A 24,991-nucleotide genomic window follows, 5' to 3' on the forward strand; every position below is an offset into this window, starting at 1 on the left:
CCGCGCTGCTCCGAGTCTGGCGAGTCGTGCTAATAGCGACGGTGAACTTGGCGGGCGAGTGCGAATACCGCCAGCCACGGCCATCTTTGCATGTCCGCACTGTTCGCACGTCGGCCGAGCCTCGGGTCGAGGCGTCCTTAGGTAGATTATTACCTCTCCGGCCCTCACGGTGGCACGGCGGGCCGCGGGGAAGCCGTCAGTGTAGCAGACCGGGGCGTAGCAGCGTCGAACCGCGCCGAGCGCCAGAGTGTGCACGCTACATGCCCAATTCTTCGCTTGCCAAACTACATAAACACCGTACAATGTACTCAAAATACTTCGTAAAGTTTCCAGCGCGGAAAATTTAGTTTTCGAAGCTCCCGATAGTGTAACGTTGGCTGCGGTCACGTTGGTCCAGAATGGCCCGAGCGCCTGCCATAGGTGGCCGTAGTCGCCCATAGTCGGCCATAGGCGTCGGCCGCGCTGGAGATGCGGTGCTGACAGCCCCGGTGCATTCATTGACCTGATGGTGCAGGTCGTTACAGGGAACGTGGACGCCGTGCCGTGCCGCGCCACCCCGTCCTCGGCCGGCCGACCCGTTTCCGGTCCACTGCTGCCGGCTAGGGTCACCACACCGGGCCGGCCGTGTCGCAGTGTGTCGTCCTTGCCGCCGCCAAATCATATTTTATGGCGACGGAAAAGAGTCGCCGAAAAGTCGCGCTCCGCACTCTGTGTGTGTGTGTCTTCCGCGACACGGCCGCCGCTTCAGGAGTCGCGAGACGAGGCTCCCGCCGCTGAGGTGTGAGGAGCGGCGGGTTGTTTAGGACCGGCGGCGGTGACGACGGCCGAAAGATGTCGCGACGCTGTAAAGTGGCGTGCAAGCAATTGACACGATATGAAATTGATTCCATTCTCGCGGTACAGTCATCCCGCCGTATGCCAAAAAAAACCACAAACGATCAAAACAAGGAAAAAATCCGCCACAAAAAAAAGAAATAAGTGCGTTGTTTTACCTACAAGGAATTAGAGTTTTGCCTCATTTTTTTTTGAATTCTCTTTTTGGAATCCTATTTTTTCCCATGTCGTATTGATTTAAACCTCATTAAAAACCGTGCCACCTTTTGTTTGTAGCTCAGTCGTGTTCCTTTTTTAGATCGGGCTCTGTTCATTGAATAAGTCGGGCCAGTATGTACGTTCAAGGTCAATTTCCATCATGACCCAAAGACCGGCTCTCATGTCCCACAATAGGCACACGATATTCTCGACCGAATCAAAATCTATACTTGCACTCGTGAGAGAGAAGATGTGAAGTCTGACGTTGTTTGTGCGTTTTTTTAATGGCGGGAGCTTCGAAAAACTCGAAATTAAGTGGCACTTGCGTGGGTTTTTTTGTTGTCAAGGCAGCAGGCGGGGGTAATTGCAACTGGTGCACCAAATTGAAAGGTATTCCGTGCGTCCACTGCGTCCGACCTTGCACGCGCGTGCGCACCGCATTGCACCGCACGCCGACATTACAACTTGCGGCACTTTTAGAGCGTCGTAAACGACGCGGCAATCGGCAGCCAATCGGTGGCCACCTTCCGCGCTGGTTACAGAAACGGGTCACACCTCACGTGGTCACAGATGCTGCTCACACCTCCACTCGAGGCACACCACGTGGTCAGGGCGCGTCACGTCTAGTCGGCACACCACGTGGTCGCAGCTGGTCACACTGCAAGGGGCGCTTCTTTTGGGCGCGCGACGCCGCCACCGGTTGAGTGACTGATCCTCATGAACTTCTTTTTTTAGTCGCGTCGCTCTGGCCAATCGGCGTCGTTCTGAATCACTGCGGAACGAGCTCTAATGTCCGCAGGGGCGCCGGGCGGCCAGGCCATCCCGAACAAGTGCTTGTCTCTGTCGCACTCGCGGGGCGCAAGGAAGGGTGCGACAGAGACGGAGCGAGCCATGTTCAGTGCGGCAGTGCCGGGCCACCGTCTTGCCGAGGTCAGGGCCGTTACCGTGCCGTCCCTGTCGCTCTGTCTCTCTCGCTCCCACAAGGCACGCCCCGTGCGCGCGAGAGAGACAGAGAGAAGCCTCTCTGCGACCACGGCGTCCACGTGTCCATGAGATGATTAGACCGCCTTAAGGGGCTCAAGTAGTGCCATATGCGTAGCGCAGCGAAGCGCGTCTTAACGACAGTCGTTAATTAGCGGGACCAGCTCTTGTTATTCAAAGTCTTGTTTTTGGTCGAAGGTGCCGCCGCGGCAGTGGGTCGGTTAGCACGGGCGGCCCGCGCGGAGGCCTCGTGATCCAGTGCTCCACTTTGCCCGTTGTTTCTAACCACCCCTGTAAGAAAAAAAAAAGCGTGGGGAAAAGGAGTTGGGTGGGATTTGAACCGGTAGCCTCCAGCGGGTGCTTGGAGCTCAGCCGACGCGTGCTGCAGCCGTTCATTCCCCGCAGCGCCCCCGAGCGGTCACGACGCGCGGCTTACAAAACGACCCTTGCAGCCAACAGAATGTCATCCCTGTGCGACCGGCGGCGGCGGGTCTCGAACCTGCGCCCCTCGGCCTGACGATGCCCGCGCTCGCGCCGTCGTTCAAGCACCGCGTGGACGCGCACAGGTGAGAGGATGAGGCGGAAAAGGACGCTGGACGGCGTCACCGCCACGCCCCCGCCGGCGTGCTGACGAGCTGACCGGCTGAACTGACCGGGCGAGCTGACCCGGCGAGCTGACGACCCCACCATGACCACCGCCAGCCCCGCGCGACGCGGCCAGGGCGTCGCCGCCACGGACGCGCCGTACCGCACCGACGAGTACCACGAGTACCACGCCGACGTGCACGCCGACGTCCACGCCGACGCGCAGCAGGGCCTCGAGGTCCACTTCCGGCTGCAGGGCGCCGAGAACGGTGAGTCGCCGGCAGATTCAAATCAGCGGCAGGGATCGCGGTACCGCGGCGGAGCGGTTTAAGCCTTTTGTGTCGCCGTCAAGGCGACGACCCGGCGCCGATCCCGTCGGCGTCTCCGTCGCACAGTGGGCCAGAAGACCGGCGCCGGCGGCCAGAGCTCGAGACGCGCTTTCAGCTCCAGAGTCGCTAAATGGTACTGGAACTGAACGTGTGGCCCCACCAATGGATTCCTCGTTCGGAGAGCAATGCATTGATGGGGTCACACGTACGGTTTGAGCCCCGTTTAGCGACTCTGGAGCTCAACACGCGTCCGGGATGTTGATCGCCCCCGCCCACTGTGCACCTTCATCAGGGTCGCCAGAAACTGAAACGAAAACTTGGAAGTTGGTGCACGGCTGTTGCACTTTCACCGTTCTGTAGATACGGATCGCTAGAATCCGGCAGTGTTTTGTTGCGAGCGGCTCCCCGACGGCCACGCGGCGCCACGCGGTCACGCCAGGATGGCGATGTTGTTGTTGTGGATGTGGCGCGAACGGCAAGTCACCCCACGTCAGCGGCGATATGGCCTCGGGCGCAGTGCGTGCCGCAGAAGGCCAGCCTAACCTAACCCGGACCGGTGGTGGTGTCGCCACCGGAAAATTTGAAACGGTCTAACCCGGCCTTTCATCGGCCCCGACTCGCTTTTATCTCGGTGCAGTAACAGAACCGCCAACGTGGAGGACTCGATACGGCCTATCAGTGGGTGTGCGCTTCTGCGACTGTGTGTAGGTGTGCAAGCGTGCGTGCGTGTGTGTGTGAATTGAGTACATCTTGTGCGTCCCCACCTTGACCGGAATATAAGCTCAGAGGGAACTCTGCGAGGAACGGCGAGCCTCTCCGTCGACACCCACGCACGACGCCGCTAGTTGCGTTGTAGTTGGCCCGACCCAGTGCTCCGGGCTGAAGCCGCTCAAGTCGGCTTCTGCAGTTACAGGCAAGTGTCGGTCACTGTTTACGGGACACAGGCACCTGTATTTCGGAGCGGGTGAAGGAGCTGGTCTATTGTCTCTCCCCTGCTCCCAGGGAAGGCCGCCTCGCGCGTTCAAGTTGCCTCTTGGTCCGCCGGGCTGCGTACTTAGGCCCCTCCGCTTCCAGGCCCAGGGCCCAGGTCACCGGCCCCGCATTCCACCCACTCCAGTGCCGTTGCTCCGGATTATTGACCCGATACTTGACCCGCCGCCACGTGCGTCGGTGCCCCGAACACCCTCGCATCCGCCGAGCGATCCACGGGCAGATGCCCCGTTTCAAAGGTGAAAGGTTTCGTCACGAGGCGGCGATTGCCGCTCAAAATTCGTGTGTCCTCTGTTGAAAATATTCCCTTGAAACCGGAGACGATTAGATAGCACCAAGGATTCACGTCGCTGTGAATTTTTCTGTTGCCTACGAGGAAGAATCGCTATCTGGAAAGGCACTGGGTACTGGAGATGCATGCTTTGGTCCAGGCCCGTGTGAAAGCAAAGCACTTTGGACATTTTGGCAGTGACGTCACGGCGTCGCGGTTCCCATGGCAACGACGCCGGCAGCAAGGGACGGTCCGAAGTCTAGCGCGTACTGAGTCACGAAATTACTCGCTCCTTCCTCCGCGCCTCCTTCTCCAGCTCGATTGCGGTCTGCGGCCGGCGGGGCGGGGCGGGGTGGTGGTGTACACGAATAGCCAGAGCCGGAAGGACCACTGCGATCTGAAACGTCTTCACTAAAATGGTGCGCCCATTATGCCAAATTCAAATTTTTTGCCGGTAAATTCCAGCACTGTTTACCTTCTGTCACGAGGTCTGCATCACCGGGCCGCTGTGCCGGCTTTGCCGCTCTCCTCGCGCCGTCACAGCGCGTGTAACCGCCGCGGAGCACGCTAGGCCCGACTGCAGGGCTCGCGATGGGCACGTGTTACGTGCTTTGATGGACGCTCACTGCCAAGGTCACACGGACGAGCGGCCGTCCCGCACGACGCTCGCGCGAGTCGAACCGAGCCCAGCCGAGCGGCAGGCGATTCAATGAAATTGTGGGAGCGGGCTTCTCCTGCCCATGGCGGACGTGCGTTCGGAACCGGGCCGCGTTGTCAAACGGACCGAATCAACGGTCAAGTCTGCAGCGATTTGACGTCACCGACTCCAGAGGCTCGGCGTTTGGGCCGCTTAGGGTTCCCACTGGGTCATTTTGTTCGGCAAAAAGAAAATGACAGCTGGTGAGGCTTTGGCTGGGGCTGCTCGGCCTGTTCCGAAGCCGTCTTCGGCGACAGCCCGTCTGGCGTTATCCAACCGGCTGGCTGGCGCGCAAGGAGGATAAACTCGCCGGCCCAATTTGACCAGATTTGCATGGAAAGTAATTGAATGTAAGTTCATCGCGCTCTTTCTAATCACTGCGAACAGTTTCCTTCCTTCTCTGACGCGTGTGTTGAAACTTTGGTCTCGTCAGTAGTAAGGAACCCCCCTCGTCAGTAGTATAAAACTCCCCACATCAGTAAGGAAACCCTCCTCGTCAGTAGTAAGGAACCCCCTTGTCAGTAGTAAGGAACTCCCCACGTGTACATTTTTCGTCTCGCCTCAAACGTTCTACAGGTGAAATCACGTGTGATAGCTACCTCTTTCAATTTCTTAAATAAAACAAGTGTTTGACAGAGTAGGACGTCTCGAAATGGGACAAAAGAAAATCAGGGGAAGCTCTTTGCGACGTAAGAAAATAACGTCCAATTGTGTTTACCTTGCCGAGTTGACTCATTCTCCATGAGCCTCGAAGCCTCGGCTCGCCAGCCCGTCTTTGTCACAGTCATGCCCGTCGTGCGTTGGAAATGACGAGGCCAAATAACTACTCGGCAGCGCCCTAGCGTCGTCTCGCAGACTCGCAGTCTCGCCAACCACAACATGTTTTCCGACGCGCACCTTCCGCGCGGCAAAAGTGTCGCCGCGCTTTTAAAAATCGCTCCAATGAAAGAAAAAAAGGACGGTGCCGAGACGAACCTTTGGAAATGGCCACCACCTTGCTTCTTGGTTCTCACGCATTTCAAACCGCCAAACAGGTTCCCTCCTGAGCCTCTTCGGTCCGGCCGGTCAAAAAAAAAAGAACACAGTGAAGAGCCCGCCATAAATCAGAGATGAACGAGAAAATTTAAATGGCGATATTTTAAACAAGTATCGTCTTGTCAGCTGGGCGTCGTTTTTGCACGGCTTGGCCGGCAGTGGCGCTGCTGCTACGCCTCTGGCTGCTTCCTGCTGGAAGAAATAGGCTTTTCTTGCATGTAACGGGCTGCTTGCTGCTTGCTGGCTGCTCGCGTGAACGCGCGGATCGTCTAATCGTCTTTGATGTGTGTTTCCCCTCCGCCCTCCGCCGACGCCAACACGCCGAAGTCGCGAGTAGTTTCCTCGGAGTAACGGGTTCGTTTTCGCGTTCCGCGCATTCTTCGCGAGGCCGCCTCATTTCTTTGAAGCATAAACAAACACGCATGGGAACGCCACGCAGAAAGTGAAAAATTGGAAATGAACATTCTATCCTGCAGATCCTTAAATGAGCCTAGGATACCTTAGAGAAGGGCTGGGAATCAAGAAGAACAAATGCTACCCCAAGTGTACACTTCGGGTATCACGTGATAAAAACAGCTCTGCTGAAGCGGTAGAACAGCGACGCAGACCGTGACGCCAATTTCAAGTCGATCCAAATCACGGACGATTACACGTCGCGGCGGGCCCAGTAAACCACACGGCCCGAACGATACGTCCGTTTTCGATTTATAAAGTCATCCTGTTTTTAGCGAGTACGGTCGTGTATTGTCCTTGTAACGAGTTGAGTATGCGAGGGAGTACGCGGCGGGGAAGGGGTCCGTATAGCCGACGAATATTCAATCAAGCATCTATCATGTTGTCACGTGACTTTGCCTCTGATGGGAGTCGAGGCGCGATTGGTACTTGCCCCGCCGCTAGTAGATTGATTCAAGCCTTTGTATTTTTGGCACGACACGTACACGCACACATGCTCAGGTGGCACTGGAAGAGGAACACGGAGAACATACCACACCCAGAGAAAGAAAAAAGTGTTGGAATGCTAGCGAGGCGTTCTTCTCACCGAGTTATTCTGCTCCTTCAAGAAGACTTTTTTTCTGTTTTCGTGTAGTTGGATGAGTGATAGTGGAGCCCACAAGACGAATAGAGGCCCACCTCGAGACCCGGCCAAGTAGAAAATGTCACCACTGCATTATGCATGAATTGTGTCGCACTCTATTCTGGCTAGAGGTTCCCACAACCACAAAATCGAGTCGCCCTTTGGTAGTCCACCAGCACGTGCCATCTGCGGGTGTGGCGGGCTAACCTCAAATGGATCCACGCGCCGAACCGTCTTCCGTAACACTGAAAGGTGCAGTTGTTGGCCACCCCGTCGGCCGGCGTGTGCCATCGTGTTGTGGGAACGGTGTGGACGACCTGTGGTTGGCTTTCGCAGCCCAACAAAGACTAAACTGAACTAAATTGTACGAAGAAGTGAGGCATCGAGAAGCACAAACCAAAAACTGTAGCGAAATTATCATTGGTACTTAACATAATACCAGACTCAGGCTCAAACTTAAAGTACAGAACCAATGAATATTTTCTGGCAGAGTTCATGAGTAATTTCCGAGGTTATACACTTGCCTGGACTTTATATTGACTTTTCTTTTTGCGTTGTGTTGGTTGGGCCGAAACAAACTACAATATTAAAACCGGCTTGAACTTTACTTTCGCGAAACGGCGAAGCCACTGGGGCGATCGGGTCAGGCCGAGTATAGATGGCCCATTAACGCGTGTCCAGCCATTGTGCAGATAGATTATCACCTCGCGGCCCGCTGGAACGACTAGTTCAAGGGCGCCCGGTCCGGCCCGGCTCGGCCCGGCTCGGCCCGGCTCGGCTCGGCACGGCACGGCGCGGCCCGGCTCGGCTCGGCACGGCACGGCGCGGCCCGGCTCGGCTCGGCCCGGCACGGCACGGCCCGGCCCGGCTCGGCACGGCACGGCGCGGCCCAGCAGCTCGCACGCGGCAGGGCGTTGACAGCTGGGCCGTCGCGTCGCGCCCTGCCGTGAGTGAATGGATGCCGAACTTTCCGCTGGCCAGCCTGATTGGAAGGAGTGTGTGTTACTGCCAACTGCGTCGCCGCGTCGCCGCGGCAGAAGTGGCTTTTGTCGTCTGCTGGCGCGGCTGGCGCGGCCCGCGTGTCTTTGACCCTGGAGCGGACTGCTGGTGGCCCTCGCGCGCGTCGCGCAGGTTTTCCATAATATGTGACGTCACTCGCCGCTTTCACAATAACCGGGGACTTTGTGTGCAGCGCGGCACGTTTTTCCGACCGTGAAAATCGCCGCGGCCGCGCCGCACCACGCGCGCCGCCTTCTACGCGGTAGCTGCGCTCTCTGGGTAATTACGCACACTGCGAAAAAAATAAATAAACGGCAAGCCGCACTCACGAAACCCGGCGAAAAACCTCCGTAGTTACACGGCTCGAAACCAGGAAACTTCGCCGCTGGGAGGCTCCAAGGCTGTTCAAGCCCTGGCCTACAAAAGCCGCACAGCGGATTGGCAGCGAGGCTGTGTGGCCTGGTCCACTTTTTGCGGAGGCGGCAGAAATTAAACGTTTATTTTCCCGAATTAACAAGCGTCAAGGCCCCGAGGAGGAGGGCTTCGGGGCTCACGAATGCGACAGGGCACACGTCTATCTGCGCTCGGCGGCAAAACGTTCAGGACTCCCGCACGCACACCGGCAGGCCTGCGGGTAATACGTATGCAGCAGCATGCACCGTACATACACACACATACACACACACACACACGAGATGCATCGACTCGACATGCTTGTGTGTATTTGTTTCCACTTTTGTCGGCATGGCCTCCGGCTTGCCTCCGGCTTGGGGGCAGACGGGGCTTGCAAGAGGCTGCGTTCGAAAGCCCTTCTCTTTTCATCCGTCGCTCGAGAGACGAGAGCCTGTCCCGCACATCGCCCGAGGGCCGGGCGACAATGAGACGGCCTTCTTGTCTTCTTCTTCTTCTTCTTCTTCTTCTTCTTCTTCTTCTTCTTCTTCTTCTTCTTCTTCTTCTTCTTCTTCTTCTTCTTCTTCTTCTTCTTCTTCTTATTCTTCTTCTCTTCTTCTTCTCGGAGTTTCCGACCGCTGCAGCTAGAAATTCAAAGCGGGCCATCGGCATTGCGTCATGACGTCTACCTGTAATTAGGAAAAAGGCACTCTGGGCTGCTTCAAGGACCCCCCCCCCCTCTCTCTCTCCTCTCCTCTCTTTCTCTCTCTCTTTCGACGCGGCCGATCGGAGGAGAAGGTGTCTCGTGACGGTCAGGTCAATAATTAAACAAGTACGGAATCGCAAAACGCCGCTGCACCTGTGTGTGTGTGCGTGCGCACTGTGTGTGTGTGTGTAAGGGGCGTGGTTGTCTGCTCAGCTGACTGTCTGACCCGACCCGAGTCCCTCTGCTTTGACGCCTCCACACACTCTCCATCCACACATATTGCGGAAAGTTACGTGAGTAACCGAGTCCCCCCCCCTCTCTCTCTAACACACACACGGCGTTATATTCGTAATCGCTATTACGATGTGTGATGCCAGCCTAGATAATTTCCCCGGCGTTGCTGCAGGCGCACATTGTCCCGTTGATACATCCTCGATCGACAGGGTACTACTTGGCCCATGGCCCGTAGGACCCTCATTATCATTACGATTCCGAAAGGATACTAAAATAAAACGATTATGTGTTTCCTCGGCGGCCCCTTTCGTCCGTATGTGTGTGTGTGTCGCGCGACTGGCCTAGTGCGGCTCATATAATAATGATGGAGTAACCAAAACGGGTACACGGCGACGAGATATGGTTCATTGAACAGCGAGCCGGCCCGATTGCGTCGCTGGCCATCGAGACAGCAAGAACAACAAAAGAACGGCGTACAGAACAACAACAACAACGGCGGCGTCATGTGTGATGGTCATCGAGAGCCCCGCCGGCGCACCCCACGGCCCGGGTTGCCGCAGTGGACTGATGCCGCGAGTCGTCGCTCTGTCTCTCTCGCACCTGTACAGGCTGCCCACGAGTGCGAGAGCGACGAAAAGGGCTCTTTGAATCAGTCTGCAGTTGCAGTGGAACGGCAAAGCCCTTTCCTCGCCGCCGGGCCTTGGCGCCTGCGAAGTTCAGGGTAGGCAGTCCCGCGGTGCGCGCGTGCGTCGCGTGCGGTGCGTTGCCTACGCTGCAAGGCGCTTCAGCGTGCCACTCGGCGTGCCCCTTGGCGTGCCCCTTGTTGGCGTGCCTCCGCCGCGGCTTGCGACATTTCCAACATCGCCGTAACGACCGTAACGGTCCGCGCGATTGGACGTTGTTCCCCGCCAACGAGATGCGAGGCTTCCTATGCCTCCTCCTCCTCCTCCTACTCCTACCGCGAAGACATTAGTTTTCCCACGAGCGAGGAAAAATGTTTGACGCCGCCGGCGGGAGTCGAACCCGCTACCCGCGCGGCGGAGGCGCCGCACTGGCCAATGACAGGCCACTTAGGGGGCGGCCATAAACCAGCAGGCTGTTTAGGGTGGGTCAGGGGTTAACAGGCGACTTATGCGCTCCAACGCCTCCACCGGAAAAACTGGCAGCGCGTCGCTGCTCGCCGCGGCACTGCAGGAAAACCCTTGAGCGGCGCAAGCGTGCAGCTGCTTTTGAAAATTGCCCGAACTAGCCGTGATCGTCTGTGGGAGAGTTGCTAAGCGGCCGTCTTCCAAGCGGGGGAAACTTTTCTTTTAAACGCTGCTCGCACCTGGAGCACCGGTCGAAGCACCCCGCAGAACGCACACCTCAACGACGTGGTCTCTCTCTCTCTCTCTCTCTCTCTCTCTCTCACACACACACACCACACCCGCAGCATCCCCGTCGCTGCTGGAGCTTAAAGGCGCCATTCTCCAGCGGCTTGTGTGACGGTGGCAGGCTAGGCAGGCCAGGCAGCATCCCATTGCAGGTCCAGCAGGGCGCCGCTACTGCCGGGTCCGTCACGCTGTGGCGACGCCGGCCGGCAAACCAGTGCGGATCCAGGGGAAAGGGGGGGGGGGGTGAAGGTCTCCTCGCTCCAGTGGTCAGGGGCAGGGCAGGGCAGGCGACCGCATGATGCTATGTTCGGCACACGACCCACCGCGAGCGCGTCATCGGTCTGTCTCTCTCGCACCCACACGGGACGCGCCATGAGTGCGAGAAGGACAGACTCCGTGCATTAGTGCGCCGTCAGCCTCAATTAGCAGCGCCACTTTTCTCTTTCTTTTGGCGGGAAGGAAACTTTTCTTCGAATTCGTCATCGCTCTCGGATTGAGTGCGTTTGGTGGTGCGCGCATCCGTGGAAAGTTCCTCCGGTTTCTGTTGCTCTCAGGGCAGCCGGGCCGCACTGTTTGAGGCCGATGTTGCATGGCTGCACCACTGTCATTCAAGTCCACATGTACCCCGTTGGGTTTCCAGAGTGGCCAAAAAGAGAGAAAAGAAACAACAATCGCATTAATTCAAAACTCCAATGGTCTGAGCATCGTGCTGATTAACAGGGGCGAAGGCTGACGCCCACACTGCTGGAGCGGTCCGGCGGACGACAGCATCGGAATAGAGGCGATATTGGCGGTTCGGAGTGCCAAGGCCGCGCGGCCGGCCGGGCTGCAGCGGGGCACTGCCGCCACTGCCGCCACTGCCGCCGCGCCACGGCCGACCGGGTGAGCAGCCCGGCCAGCCCGGCATCGGTCGCTGGACCGGGTCAGTCGGGTACGTTCCCGAGAAACAAATAAAACGAACCCGGCTAAAAAGGCGGCGCTGGCGGAAGGACGCGCCGGGATGGCTCCGCTCGCTCCGCGCTGTTGCCGATCCGCTTTCCGGTTCGACCCTATCGAACGAGCTATCGAACCTATTCGCGTCGCCGACGCCGCGTTTGTTATCTCACACGTGTCGCCCAGTGTGTGAGCAATGATGATGAAAGTTAGAAATTCGCGGAATTTTCTCTACGCTAGATCCGCGACAGAGATAACGGCGGTCGCGTCACGATCGTAAAGTGAGGTTATGGCCGTCGGGTCGTTACGCTCCCCGCCGCCTAGAGACGCCTCACTGCATCTCTGATTGGGTCGCAAAGAAGCAAAGAGCTCCCAAAAGGTGGCTTTCGTCTTGCGTCACCCTCCGTCGCCATGGTTTCGGCCCATCAGGTTAACCACTTTTTTCCGGGCCAGCATTGCGCGTCTTTGCTGGGGCCCGTCGGTGTCTCCGCCGTCCCCGCCGCCCTTGCTTGCTTTCGGACGGCGGCTTTACTGCCGAACAGACTCGGCCAGACTTGGCGACCTTCCTGCACTGCTTGCCGCCTCGCTTGCCGTCCTGCAGCAAGGCCGCCGCTTCTGGAGCACCGGAGTCCTTTCCTCGTCGTCGTCATGATGATCATTTTCTGCGAGCTCGGTGGAGTGGGGCGGGGCGGGGCGGGCGGCCCGGCGCGGACAAGGCGGTGAAACAGAAACAACAGGGAAGCGATGCGCATCTTCTGTCGTTGATCACGCTGCTCACGGCGGCACGCGGCAGCACGCGGCAGCACGCCACGGAAGGAGCGTCCCTTCGCCGTGTTCACCAGAGTGCGTGCGAGCGCGGCAGTCTGTTTTTCTGTCCGCCAGGCTGCTGGTCTGTGCTGTGTGAATCAGTAGTATGCAGCACCCCAGGTCACCCGCCGCCATCTTGGACGCCCCAGGCCCACTTAAGTTGAGCCGATGGTAGCGCACGAAAACCTTTCAAGGTTTTGGAAAGCTGCCGCAGTAGCCTTTTGGGTTTGGTGATGGGTTGGGTTTTGTATTCGGCCAAGATTTTTAAGAGTTTAAGATGGCGGTGGCGAACTAGGGGTACTTCTTACTACTTGAGTGGCTGCCTGTGAGGGCGCCACTCACGCGGAGTGCCGCCGACCAGGTGCTGCACGCTGCCAAATAGGAGGAGGCCCCAAACGAGATGGACTTGCGTTAACCCCGAGCTCTGCGGCTCGTTAAAAGGCTCGCAAACTAGACACACCCACTCACCCACGCACACACGCCGCTCGGAGACAAAGCGATTTCGACACTGTCTCGCTGTGTGGCGCTGGGTGGCCCCCGAGGGCTCTTGATTGTGCCCCGCCGTTCGGGCCTGATGTAGCTCACCCGTGTGCCCCATTGCGCGAGGCTATTTTTACCAGTAAAGTAGCAGTGGACTCATTCCGAGAGTCGTTTTCGTCGCTCTGTCTCTCTCGCACCTGCGACGCCCCATGAGTGCGAGAGAGGCAGAGCGACGAAAACGACTCTCAGTCGCTGGCGACTACTGGAGACCGTTTGTGCGAAGAGTTGATGGACGGTGGCGGTGGGTGTGAAGAAAAAAAAGGAAGAGTGTTTGTTTTATAAATGTCCTGTGAAGTAATAGCTACATGCGCGGCGCGCACCGTTCCTGTTATCTGAGTGGCTCGTCTTCGTTTGGAGCGTAAGGATCGTGGCCAGGTTAATAATTGGCTGGTGATGACACAGGCTGTGCTGCGATACACGCCACGCCTATTACCGCGAGCCACGCCACGCCTCGCCTCGCCACGCCGCGCGGTGCGAGCGGGGAAAGATTAGCTCTCCGTCGTTTTCCACGATTCCACCAGAATTCGCTGCGTCTCTCACCACCACCGCTGCCGACACCACTGTAGAAACATCGCCCAGAAACACTCGTTAAGAATTTCGTTGTCGAATCCATGTGTAAATCCCTCTGCTTCCCGTACGAGAGGGCTCTCCTCAACACCGCGGACGTCGTGTCGACCCACAGCCAGGAGGTAGTCTCCAGGCGCCTGCGGACTCATTCCGAGAGTCGGCTTCGTCGCTCTGTCTCCCTCGCACCTGCGGGGGAGGCCCAACGAGTGCGAGTGAGACAGAGCGACGAAAACGACTCTCGGGACGAGTCTGCCGCACACACCTCCTCTTTGATGCTCTCAGGTCGTCGTCATTGTGAGTTGTTGGTTTTGTGACGAGATCCGCCGCCACGCCTCGCCATCTCGCCTTATGCCGGCAGGTCGGCAGGTTGGCACACGGCATTGTTTTTGGCCGGATGACAATGGCTTGCTAAGTGCGGCCGGTCGACGCCAGCCAGGCACCGCGTCCAGGAGACTGACTCCGAATTCGTCGCTGCGTCTCTCTCGCGCCTGCACGGCGCGCCTCGCGAGTGCGAGAGAGACGCAGCGACGAAGAAGGCCTCTGCAGCCAGCGGCTTTTGTTCCCGCGTCATGTGGTTCACCGCCCCGACGACGCGACGCGACGCCACGCGGCCTTGCGGCCTCCACGCCGTGGCGCTAACGAAACACATTCATGCAGGGTGACCCCGTGACGAGAGCTAATTCTCGCGTCAATTCGCCACGTTACCCTTGTTATTTTTATTTTCTCCCCCTCCCTTCCGGCCGTGCTAAACGTCTGTCGGGCCCCGCGCCGTGTAGGTGTCGGCCCACAGTGGGCCAGAAGACCGGCGGCCCACTGTGCGGTCCTTGCTGAGGTCGAGTCAAGACGCGGGGCGCCTGACGAGCCCAGGGTGGGCCACCCCGCGTCCGGCCGTGCGTTGGGGTTGCCTACCCCGGGGTTCGCAGGCGCCCTCAGCATTGTTCGCAGCTCGTCTCTCTCTCTCTCTTTTTCTCTCTCCCTCTCTCTCTCTCTCTCTCTCTCTCTCTCTCTCTCTCTCTCTCTCTCTCTCTCTCCCTCACACACACACACACACACACACACACACACACACACACTAAGCAGCGCCCGTCGCTGTGCTACTTGTTCCACTTGCACATATATAGCGCTCGTCGTACTGTACCAGTTCACTGCGTCTCGCTAAGAGAAGGGGACATGCGCCCGCCTTCCGCATCGATCATTCCTATTCATTATTTCTCCTTCTTCCGAATCTTTCATGCATTCATTCATTCATTGCGCTGCACTCTGCGCCGCCGGGCTTTGTGTCCCATCCTCCATCATTTTATTGGACGGGGCATGTAAAGCAGGCCGTGGGTGCCGACTGATACGCTGGGTAAATACATTACAGTAGCGTGACGTCGATATTTATCCCCCTGAAGGCTTCCTGGTGCAACAGACTGTACCGATGCGTCCCGAAAAAATAAAATGTTCCCGCGTGAAATTAATGGTTGGGAAGATCAAAAGGGGAGCCGTTTTGCACCTTCGTTTCGCACTCTGTCCTCACGCGCCCGAAGAGCAGCCACTCTTGTCGCGCGTCATCCTGGCTGTGTGCATCGAAGTGACGCCAAGCGCCTACACTGTCGATTTCTTTTTGGGGCAAAATGTGGGTGCTGTACATTGGGCTTCACCAAAAAAAGGAAAAAGTCATCGATATTTTAATGAGTAATTTGGCTTACTGAGAAAGAGCAGAAGATTGTGAGAGAGCAGCTTTTCTCAGAGGAAATTGGTAGTGCAGAGATCCTATTTTAATGAAAGCTTGCTGACACCTTCAAGTTTCTTGTATCGCTCTCGGTGTGTTTCAAAGTGGGTAAAGGTATCATCTGCTAGAATGCGTAATTGAAAATATAATTTATTTTTCGCGTGTGTCGGCGGCGCCTCCCTGGGAACGCCGGCGTCTAAGTTTCCCTGGGCGGCCATTAGAACGAAGCGCGCTTCCCCCGCGGCTTGCCCGAGGCTCGCCTTGCCCATGGCACCGATACGGATAACCTCTGCGCTGGATTAGCGAGGCATCAAAACCATTTCCATGCGCGTGCGCGGGGCGGCAGTGTGGCGGCGCCCGTCCGGCTGCCCGCCCGGCTCCAGATGACACTCTAAGGTCACGTCAAACGCCGCCTTCGCACGGGTGCCCCGCTAATGGCGGGAACGCAGCACGACACGTCCCGCCGAGTAATTGTTATTCAAATCTCGAACGCGCACCGCGCACCGAAAAATATATGCGCCGGCATGCATTCCGAAACGCGCTCCCTGCAGCGCCATCTGGTTGGCTGTTGCACTTTTCCAATCGGTTGGGAAATTGGCGCCAGTTTTGAAATCCCTGCCACACCGCCGCCCAGTCGTTGTATTGCAAATTTCGCCTGCGCCTATTCGACATAGCTCAATCTGAACAACAGGCAAGTGTCTGGCATAACATTCCTTTTTGTAATACTGTTACCACAATTTTTGACGATTTTTTTTTAAAGTCGACTTTGCGATTTTTCCGGTTAATTGTACCCTTGAGTGTAATAATTTCGTCATTACAATATTTTGCTTTAACAACCTCTTTATGTTTGCAAAAGAGCTTTTTTTCTTACTTTATTTCAAAATTGCAGTTATTTTATTGCAAAATTTCGCAAGTTTTTTAAATTCTATTTTTAGCAAATTTTTAGCAAATTTTCAATTATTTCGGATAGCAGGGTGCAATAAACGCCCATCAAAATACGGGTTCACTTGCCGATTTAAATAATCCATCTCTGGAGTTATTGGCTCGCCGTTTGCGCCCGGCGTTTCTTCTGGCCGCGAGCCAGGCCTGTGGCAGCGTATGGCGGCCTGTAGGCCCCCGCCTGCCGATCTGTCACCGACAGACGTGTAATCAACGGAGGAGGAACAATGGTGCCACACCGTGCATCATCTCCCTGGTCGGAGTCGCGGCGCGTGTGCTGCACTGTGATATAATTCGGATGTTTGTTCGTGTGTCTGAATCCCGCCGGCCGGCGGCGGCGCCTGACTCCGAACAGCGGTGGTGTTTGTCCGGTGCACAGTGGGCCAGAGGACAGGTGGAGACGCGTGTTGAGCTGCAGAGTCTGGAGCTCAAAACGCGTCTAGAGTTTTGGCCGCCTCCACCGGTCTTCTGGCCCACTGTGCGAGGGGAACAGAGCGACGAAAGTTCGGAATGACGAGCCCGCTGCAGTGGCGGCCTTCGTGGTGTTTTGTCCGGAAGCGCACGGCCCGCCGACGGCCTGCGTGTACAGTGTGGCGGCGTGGCTGCTGACGTCGGCGGGGCCCAAACGCCTGTCGAACCAAGGATTTGACGCCAGTCGGTCGGTCAAACATGTCGTGTTCAAACACGAAACCCTGCTTCCAGTATTGATCCCTGCGTCGTCCGCTCATGTCCCGTGCTCAGCCGCCAAGTTTCTACCACCCCTACCACCACCACCACCACCACCATCATCACTGCCGCCACCACCGGCAGCGTTTCCGTGGCGCACCGCCTTGTAGTTCCCCACGTCGCCGCGGCGCGTCGCGCGTGTCGCCCTGACCTTCACGGCCGGTGCGATCACATGATTTTTCGACGCACCGGCACGGCACCGCGGCACGGCACCGCGGCACGCGGCCAGGCGCACGGCGCGCAAGGCATGACACGAATCATCCAATCCCCTTTGTCTCCGCCTTTATCGCGACTCCGTCTCGCCCGCCTCCGTCGGCCCTTTCCAGAAAGCCGGGCGCACTGGCTCGCACGTGCGCCGGCAGACCGATCACTCTGGCTCTCTCGCACTCGTGCGTTGTCCCGTGTGGACGCGAGAGAGACAGAGCGACGAGAACGACTCTCAGTGTGCCGGATTGGCCAACACTACTGCCGACGAGAATGCATGGAATGGTTTTCCCGTTCCTTCGGAGTTTTCTTCAAGTGTGCTGGAGCGTGTTTTTGCGTCGTATTGTCTTGTGCTTCAGGCGCACTAGCCAGCACCGACCCTCGATTTGAACACGGCGTTGCTTCGAAAGTGAATTTCAGCTTGTTTTTCCACAATAGTGATTAGTATGATCGGCACGGACCGGGCCCAAATACACCATGGCATACGCGACGCGGACACAATGCCATGGGAATCAGGAATAGCAGCCTGAGTCACCAGGCGCCACTCTCTATTGCTCACCCATGCCTCCCGGCTGTGCCGTGGTCTTGTCCACCTGTAGACTGATTCCGAGATTCCTTTTGATCGCTCTGTCCTTCTCTCACTCGGCAGACGTCCCGTAAAAGAGACGCAGAGCGACGAAGAGGTCTCTCGGAATCCTTTCTACAACGGCAGGCCTATTCCGCTGTGTCCCTCGCTGTCTCTCTCGGCCTCAGTGTTGTTCAGCGGCACCTGTCCCGACTGCACCTGTCGCTGTGTGCGTTGGGGTGCCTTCCCACCAGGCGCACCGGGCGAGGCGGATGGGTGGCCTGCCCACCACGGCGGCGTGCTGGTACGCTGGGTGGCCTACCCACCACGGCGTCAGAACTGTTCACGACGAGTTGTCTTCTCGCCGGGCTGCCGGCTTCTGCCCGCCCGTTGGGTGGCCTACCCACCAGGCGGCGGCCTGTGCGGTGGGCTGCCCACCCGCCCGGCGTCCCCAGCCCCGTGCGTGCCCGTTGGGCGGCCTACATAGAGGGTGCTCTGCACGTCGTGTGGGATGTTCGCCGCCTCCGCGGGTTGGCGCGCTGGCGCCTCCTAGCCGGCCAACCTGGCCCTGTTCTTGTTGTGCTGTGCGGTGCTAACGCGGAACTCCTCTGCCTGTTGCAGCCGCTGTGGCCGACCCAGCTAGCGAGAGCGACGATGTGCTCCACCTTCTTAATTCGACGGGTAAGTCCGAGACCGGAAAGCAATCCATTGGTGGGGTCACATGTTCGGTTCGAGTGCCTTTAGTGACTCTGGAGCTCAAAACCCGTCCGGGGCTTTGGCCGCCTCCACCGGTCTTCTGGCGCACTGTGGACCTTAGACGAGGTGCCGCTGGACGCCAAGCAGTGGGAGGGGAGGGACTGCGTCCACGTGGAAGGTGGAGGCCGCGGCTCCGCGCCGAGGTCAACATGTTGACGCGGCGCCTCACACCGGCGCGTTCACCACCTTTGTTTACCTCGGGGTGGTTCTTCTGCTTCAGCAGAGAATTCGAAGAGGCTGCTCACAAAGAAAGCTCACACTGCCATTTTCCGGGAAATGCCGTGCAGTCATAACACTGGCTGATTCTCAGGACTAAACGATACAAATCCATCAGAATACTGAGAAAATCGTTCGTAATATGAAGAAAGGGGTCAGCAGTTACTCAGAATACTTCACCATAGGCTGCAACCTTCATTGTGCTGCTTCCTCGAGCAGAATATGAAGTGTCGTTCCGGGACCTTCAACTGGCGTCGTCGGGACTCGCTCATGAGTCGCGCTGCTGCTGGTGATTGAAATAAAAATGGCACAGTCGGCTGTTTGTCCAGAGCGGTCATCGTCGCCAACCATCACCCTACTTAAGGCCGTTTGAGTTCTAAACCGAGTGTCTTGTGTTCCAGACGGGGAGCTGTCGGGGTTGTCGCATCTCGGTAAGTGTGCAATTTGAAGTCAGCGTCGGGTGATCAGGTTTGAAACTTGAGCTCTATCGTGTTGCACGGTACGCAGCTCCCGTATTTCGGGAACAAAATGGCGACCCGCACAGTGTCTGGGCGCTGCGTTTTTGTGGTTCTGTTTGAAAACGAACTGTTTCAAAGTGAAATGTGGCTCGAGCGTGGCCGGGCTGTCTCTGTATTTACGGCCTGGGCATTCTTTTTTTCGCGGTTCGTTCGAGAACCAGGGACCTCGAAATAGTCGGATGAACTGTACTAGGCTACACCGAGGGGACGCACCGCGCTGGTTTTCACCAGCGTGATGCCTCTGTCCACACCGCGTCCACACCCCCACACCGCGAAAAGCACTGTACGGTGTCCTCCCTTGAGACCCCCTTCCCCTTTTTTCGAATGGGGCTCGTTGCCAGCCTATTTCTACAGCATGGGACGTCGCCAAGATTAGAGAGATCATTATACCTCAGTGCCATCGTGATAAGTTGTTCCGATAATTGTCGCACCCATCTGCTGACTTTATCACCTGCCCGTCACTTACTTTGTCTCTGCACGGTCCGCCATTTTTTCTAAGGTCTGTCGGCAAGCAGAAAGAACTCCACTGCGGACCGCTAGTCTTTAGCTCGCGGGCGGGATCCGTGCACCCCCAAAAAATGTCTTCTTAGATCAAAAAAAAAATCATGTTTTTTTTTTTTTTTTTTTTTTTTTTTTAGAAAAAAATTTTGGTCTAAACTATTTTGTATGAGGAAATTTTTTCTAATCCAAACCTTTTTTCTTGTATGAAGGAAAGGCCGTCACAAGCTACGCGGACCGTCCGTCTCCTATCTAACCTAGCATAACCTCCGCAACCCTTTGTGGTTGCGACACCCTCTCACGACCAGAGAGGGAAATTTTGAAAAGCTAGTAAGTTCGCGAGGAAAAAGGAAAGAAGCTGCCAGAAAAAATGAGCCGTTTTGGCAAAGCTTGCTGCTTTGACAGCTGTCGATAGGCCGCACTGCTGGTTCAGGTCGAAGCCCATTGGCCCTTGGCAACGGCCGATGCGCCTCGTCACCCCGACCGGCACTGAAAGGCCAAGGGATCGCAAGTTCGCGACCCGGATGTGCTTTCATTTTATTTGATGCGGACCGTGTGCAAACCCTAGCAGGGGCATCGGAACCATATCGAGAGACCGTCGCTTATCGGCAGCCAGGTCAGGAGCAGGGGGCCGTCCAAAGAAAAAAGGAAGGCGTTTCAAATTTGACTCTTTGGCACTTGTGTCACTTTGAGGCCGTTTTGTGGTGGTTTGTGTAACCCGTGTGGTGCCAAGCGATCGTTTTGGCACGGGCCGCCTATGCAGGCCGCGCTGGCCGGGCGCGTGCACCGTCACGGCGGCGGCCTTGTCGCCACTGTACCGAGAGTCGTCGCGCTGCCTCTGTCGCACTCACGGGGCGTCCTCTAGGAGCGACCGAGACAGAGCAACCAGCGCCTCGCAGTGCCTCGCTGTGCCTCGCGCAGTACACTGTGAGAAAAAAGTACGGAAAAAGTACGGAACATGTCTGGTCAATAATTTGCCTGGACCGTCCGTACTTGCCAACTACGGAACGTTCCGTACCTTTTTTCCGTACCCATTTACATGGGTTCATATGGAGCAAAAACGGAACGTTCCGTACTTTTCTCCGTACCTCCGTACTATATTTTTCTGTACCATTTCCGTACAAAAGTACGGAATTTTTTACAGTGTACATGACGAAGTGCATCTGTCGTGTCACGACACTCGACGACCGGCGCGTCGCAGGCACGTCCACACTCCGTCATATTTCAGACTTTTAATTTTAAAATAAGTGTGTTCCTTTGTAAAGACAATTTTTATGAACGATTTTAACTCACTGAAATAAGCGACTACCACCTAGCGGAAAATTAAATAAATGTGTCATCTGCTTCCATTAACCTTTCCTTGAACGGGGGTTTTTAATGCGGCATTTTTATGCAACGAGGCTGAGCTTGCAAGTTGTCTCGCGGTGCCATAAACTGCCGACTGTTGTATCAAGAGGCAGGCGCGGAGTGTGGCGTGCATTACCTGCCGGGGCACCTTGGCGCTGGCGTGGAGCCCGCCGAGCCAGCTAACTGGCGGGAACTGCTTTTGCAGCCCCAGCAGCCCCGCCGCTCTGCCCGGAGGCATGTCCGGGGGGCTTCGGGGAATCTGGGGGCTCCTGGACCAAGGATCGTCAAGGAGAACCGATGTGTGTGTGTGTGGGGGGGGGGGGCGCCAAAGCGGTTGATGGACTGTATGAGTTTTGCGTGAGGACTGTGGCCGATGACGGGTTTTCTCAAGTGTGGGGGCTGTGGTTGCCACGCGCGAACCTCTTCCCCACTCTCTTTCCCTCCCGCCGCCCGGTCTTGCAGAAAACACGAATTAATTTATGTCAACAAAAATATAAATTGGGGATAATGTTGGGTTTGAAGCATCAATGTTTTGCGATCGTGTCTCCATTGACGTGTGCCGCATTTGCGGGTGAGTGCCTGCCGCCACCGCGTGCGGGCCGAGGAAATCTTTTGAATTCGCCAGTGGCACTGAATGGCAATCGGACGGAGCGGCCTTGGCGATTCGAGAACTGCTTCAGCCTTGGTTTCCAATCCGCTAGGCGATGCCGCATAGCCCAGATCCTGGTTGGAAAGCGCTGGAAAAAAAAACTTGTTCTGTTGAAATGGCCAAGTGATAAGAGATGGGAGATCGGCCAAATTTTCACTTGGCGAGCCTTTAGACTCGACTCCATTCTTGTGTGTGTGTGTGTGTGTGTGTGTGTGTGTTGGTGTGTGTGTGTGTGTGTTCGTGTGTCACCGTGGCGCTCGCCCGCTCCGCCCTGACCGTTTTCCCGTGAACCTGCCGTATCGCATTTCGGGGCGTCGGCCGCTTGGTAATCTCACCGACACGCACTTCTTGTCCTTGTGGCGGTTTTCTTTTTGTCTTCGCGCAAACGCGTCAATCTGCGGCGAAGGAAATTTTTTTTCCCCCTGTTCGGTCGTGTTTGACCTACAAGTTGGAAGTATTTTGACGTCCGTCTGCACGTGAGGGCTTAAAGTATACGCACTGACGGTGACGGGTGGTTGGCTAGGGGTGGCGAATCTCTGTCGGTGGGGCGCTGCTTCTAGTCGTCTGATGCAAGTCGTTCCTCCCACGCTACTTGCTGGCGCCATGGGGCGCGGCAGAGCGTATTCCGGCCGATGCGATAGGCGCTATCGTGAGGACACGGGGACATGCTTTATCAGTGCAGGTCGCCGCTCCCTGCCTTGCACCGCCTTGCCCTGCCTTTTCCTGACCGCCCAAACGCCACTGTCTTTGACACTACGCGCGACCGCAAGGGCCTCTGCTGCCAACGGCATCGTGACGGAGGCGGCCAAAAGCCTAGACGCGTTTTGAGCTCCAGAGTCGCTTAACAGGGCTCGAACCGCACTTGTGACCCCACCAATGGATTCCTCGTTCGAAGAGCAATCCATCGGTGGGGTCACACGTGGAGTGGAGTCCTGCTTGGCCATGCATTGTTTCGGGACTGCGACCTGCGGCCGCTGCAAAGCCTGCAAAAAGGCTCGAGGCTGCGGGACGGGCCCCAAGCCAAAGCCCAAGCCAAAGCCCCAGGTGGACATGCAAAGGAGGAAACACTCAAGGCGAGCAACGCGCCGTGCGCGCCGTGCGGCGTCGGGGTTATTTTTGGACTGCGATTGTCTCGGAGCTCCTGACCCGCCGGGCAGGCGAAAGTCGCCCAATGGCTAACCAGCGAGCAACTGCCGTTTGGACGATTCATTGCAAGCCTTCGGAACAAAAAGGAGTTTGCAGTGGCGGAGCCGGAGGCCACGACTTCCCATGGGCAGGTGTGCAGGCAACCCATGCCACCTCCTGCAATGAACTCCCTGACTTGCTACGCCACTGGTACACCAGGTCGCCGTGTGGGCGCTGAGACAGTTCGACCCCTTCATCCCGTCGGATAAGAACCCCCTTGCCCGCGAAAGCCGAAAGGCTTTTCTTTTTAATCTTTCCAGAACTTTCCCCTCGCGGCTGGGCACGGTGCTTTCTGTATCGCGGTATCGCGATGTAGAGGTCAGAGAAAGCCGCGGCCGATAACACGTCCTTCCGCCTACGCCACTGCCCGTCTTTGTTGTTGTTGTTTTGGCGCGGTTTTTTTATTCAGCAGCAGGGTGACGGGTTCGGGAGATAGACGGTCGTGTGGCCGGGAGCAGGTCTTCTGGGCAAACTGACCGCATGCATTGCACCGCGATGGACACAGGCAGAGCCGTTTTAACCTAGATCACCGCATGATAGTCTATCTCACTTTTAAAAGGCGAGAAAAAGACGCCGCCAGTTGACCCGCCAAAATCACTAGGGTAAATCCACTCTGAAATTTTCAGAGTTTCTGAGACTCTGACTTATTCCAGAGTTACAAGAGACTCTGAACCAGAGACTCACGAAATTCGCGCACCCCAGAGTTAAAAGGCCAGAGTGTAATCTAGAGTTCAGAGTCAGAGTGTTATCCAGAGTTTCTGATGTCAGAGTAATCCAGGTCGCGTTGTAGGGTGAGATAAAGTTCGACCCTTCATCGTCGGATAAGAACAGCCCTTGGCGAATGCCGGAAGGCTCCTAGGCTTTTAAAATCGAGTCCGGGGAACTTTCCCCTCTGTCCTGGGAAACGGGCAATTTTACCCGGGGATCGCGATTAAAAGGCCCCAGAAGAAAGTCCGGCCGATGACCCCGTCCTTCTCACTCTAACAAAACTTCCCGAGTTTGGTTCGTTTTGGCAGGTTTTTGAAATCAGCAGGCCAGGTAAACCGGATCGGGGAAAAATTAACTCTAATGGCCCAGAATCTTCTGGGCCAAACTTGAGCGTATTGAAATTGCCCCGCAAATCTGACACTCGAGCGAAGCCGTTTTAACTCTAAGATCACCGCATTGATAGTCTATCTCACTTTCAAAAGGCGAGAAAAAGACGCCGCAGTTGACCCGCCAAAATACTATAGTTCGTCGGCGCCATAGTACTGTCGCAGTGCGTCAGTCTCATATGGACCAATTGGTCTGGTACCCGACACTGCTCATGAAGAGTGATGTGTAGAGTGTTTATTTTGGGCGACACTCTCCGTGATAAAGAAAGAGAGAGATATATCGAAGGTCGATGCTGGTCAGATGCGTGCGACTGTACTCGGACGGGTTGACGTCAGTGCACGCGGGGAATTTCGAGATGGAGACAAAATGGCGTTGATGCAACGGTCATGGTGGGTTACCTGCTGGATCGCCATCGCGCGTTTCAAGCAAAACATTCCATTTTCTCCAGTGGTATTCCCAGCAATGCGCTACTTATCTGTGCAAAATTCTGGGCGATGGGTTTGCTTTGTTTTCGTTACCCAATTTGACGAGCGGTCGTCCTTCGACGCGTCCGACATGCAAGTTATCAGCAAAGGCCGTCTCGAGGATGTCGCAATTTGCAAAAAAGAAAGCGCACCCGGACGTTACACTTTCTTTCAACGAGACAACAACGGAGGTCGCGAGAGAGACCTCTGTCGGCGCGAAAAAAAATCAAACATGGCGGCCGCTGGTTGCGATCGCGACACATGTCCCCGGCCGAAATTGAGCATCGTTACGCTGTTTGTCTCGAAAGGTTCATTTGTTGGTCAAAGTCAGAGCGCGGTCGAGTGCCCCGTGTCCGCTGTGCAATATCCGACGAGAGGCCCTCAATCGTCTGGCCGGGCGGTGCATCGGCCGGCGATGACACGACAGTCGTCTGACGGAGGCTGCAGGCGGTCATGTGTCTGGACGGTTTATTCTTTTATGCTCGCATTGCTGTCGCCAAGGTCACGCCGATACTGTGTCAACGGGGTGCAAGCGCGTGTGTGTGTGTGTGTGTGAGTGTGTGTGTGTGTG

The 24,991-nt window shown here is 56.6% G+C and overlaps 1 protein-coding gene across 2 annotated transcripts in view; it reads left to right on the plus strand.

Moving 5' to 3' along the window:
• The window catches only part of LOC117646712, an 88,610-nt gene that overhangs the window by 25,333 nt on the left and 38,286 nt on the right, over positions 1 to 24,991 (plus strand). The window contains exons 2-4 of one of the 2 annotated variants that reach the window (XM_034387842.1): positions 2,466 to 2,867; positions 18,314 to 18,373; positions 19,066 to 19,095. In XM_034387842.1, the coding sequence (XP_034243733.1) occupies positions 2,702 to 2,867; positions 18,314 to 18,373; positions 19,066 to 19,095 (256 nt within the window). In that variant the 5' untranslated portion in view covers positions 2,466 to 2,701. The remainder of the gene's footprint in view (positions 1 to 2,465; positions 2,868 to 18,313; positions 18,374 to 19,065; positions 19,096 to 24,991) is intronic. The other variant, XM_034387843.1, reaches the window with a different exon arrangement.

Source organism: Thrips palmi, unplaced genomic scaffold, assembly GCF_012932325.1.
Source record: "Thrips palmi isolate BJ-2018 unplaced genomic scaffold, TpBJ-2018v1 HiC_scaffold_2, whole genome shotgun sequence".
Taxonomy (NCBI): Eukaryota; Metazoa; Arthropoda; class Insecta; order Thysanoptera; family Thripidae; genus Thrips; species Thrips palmi.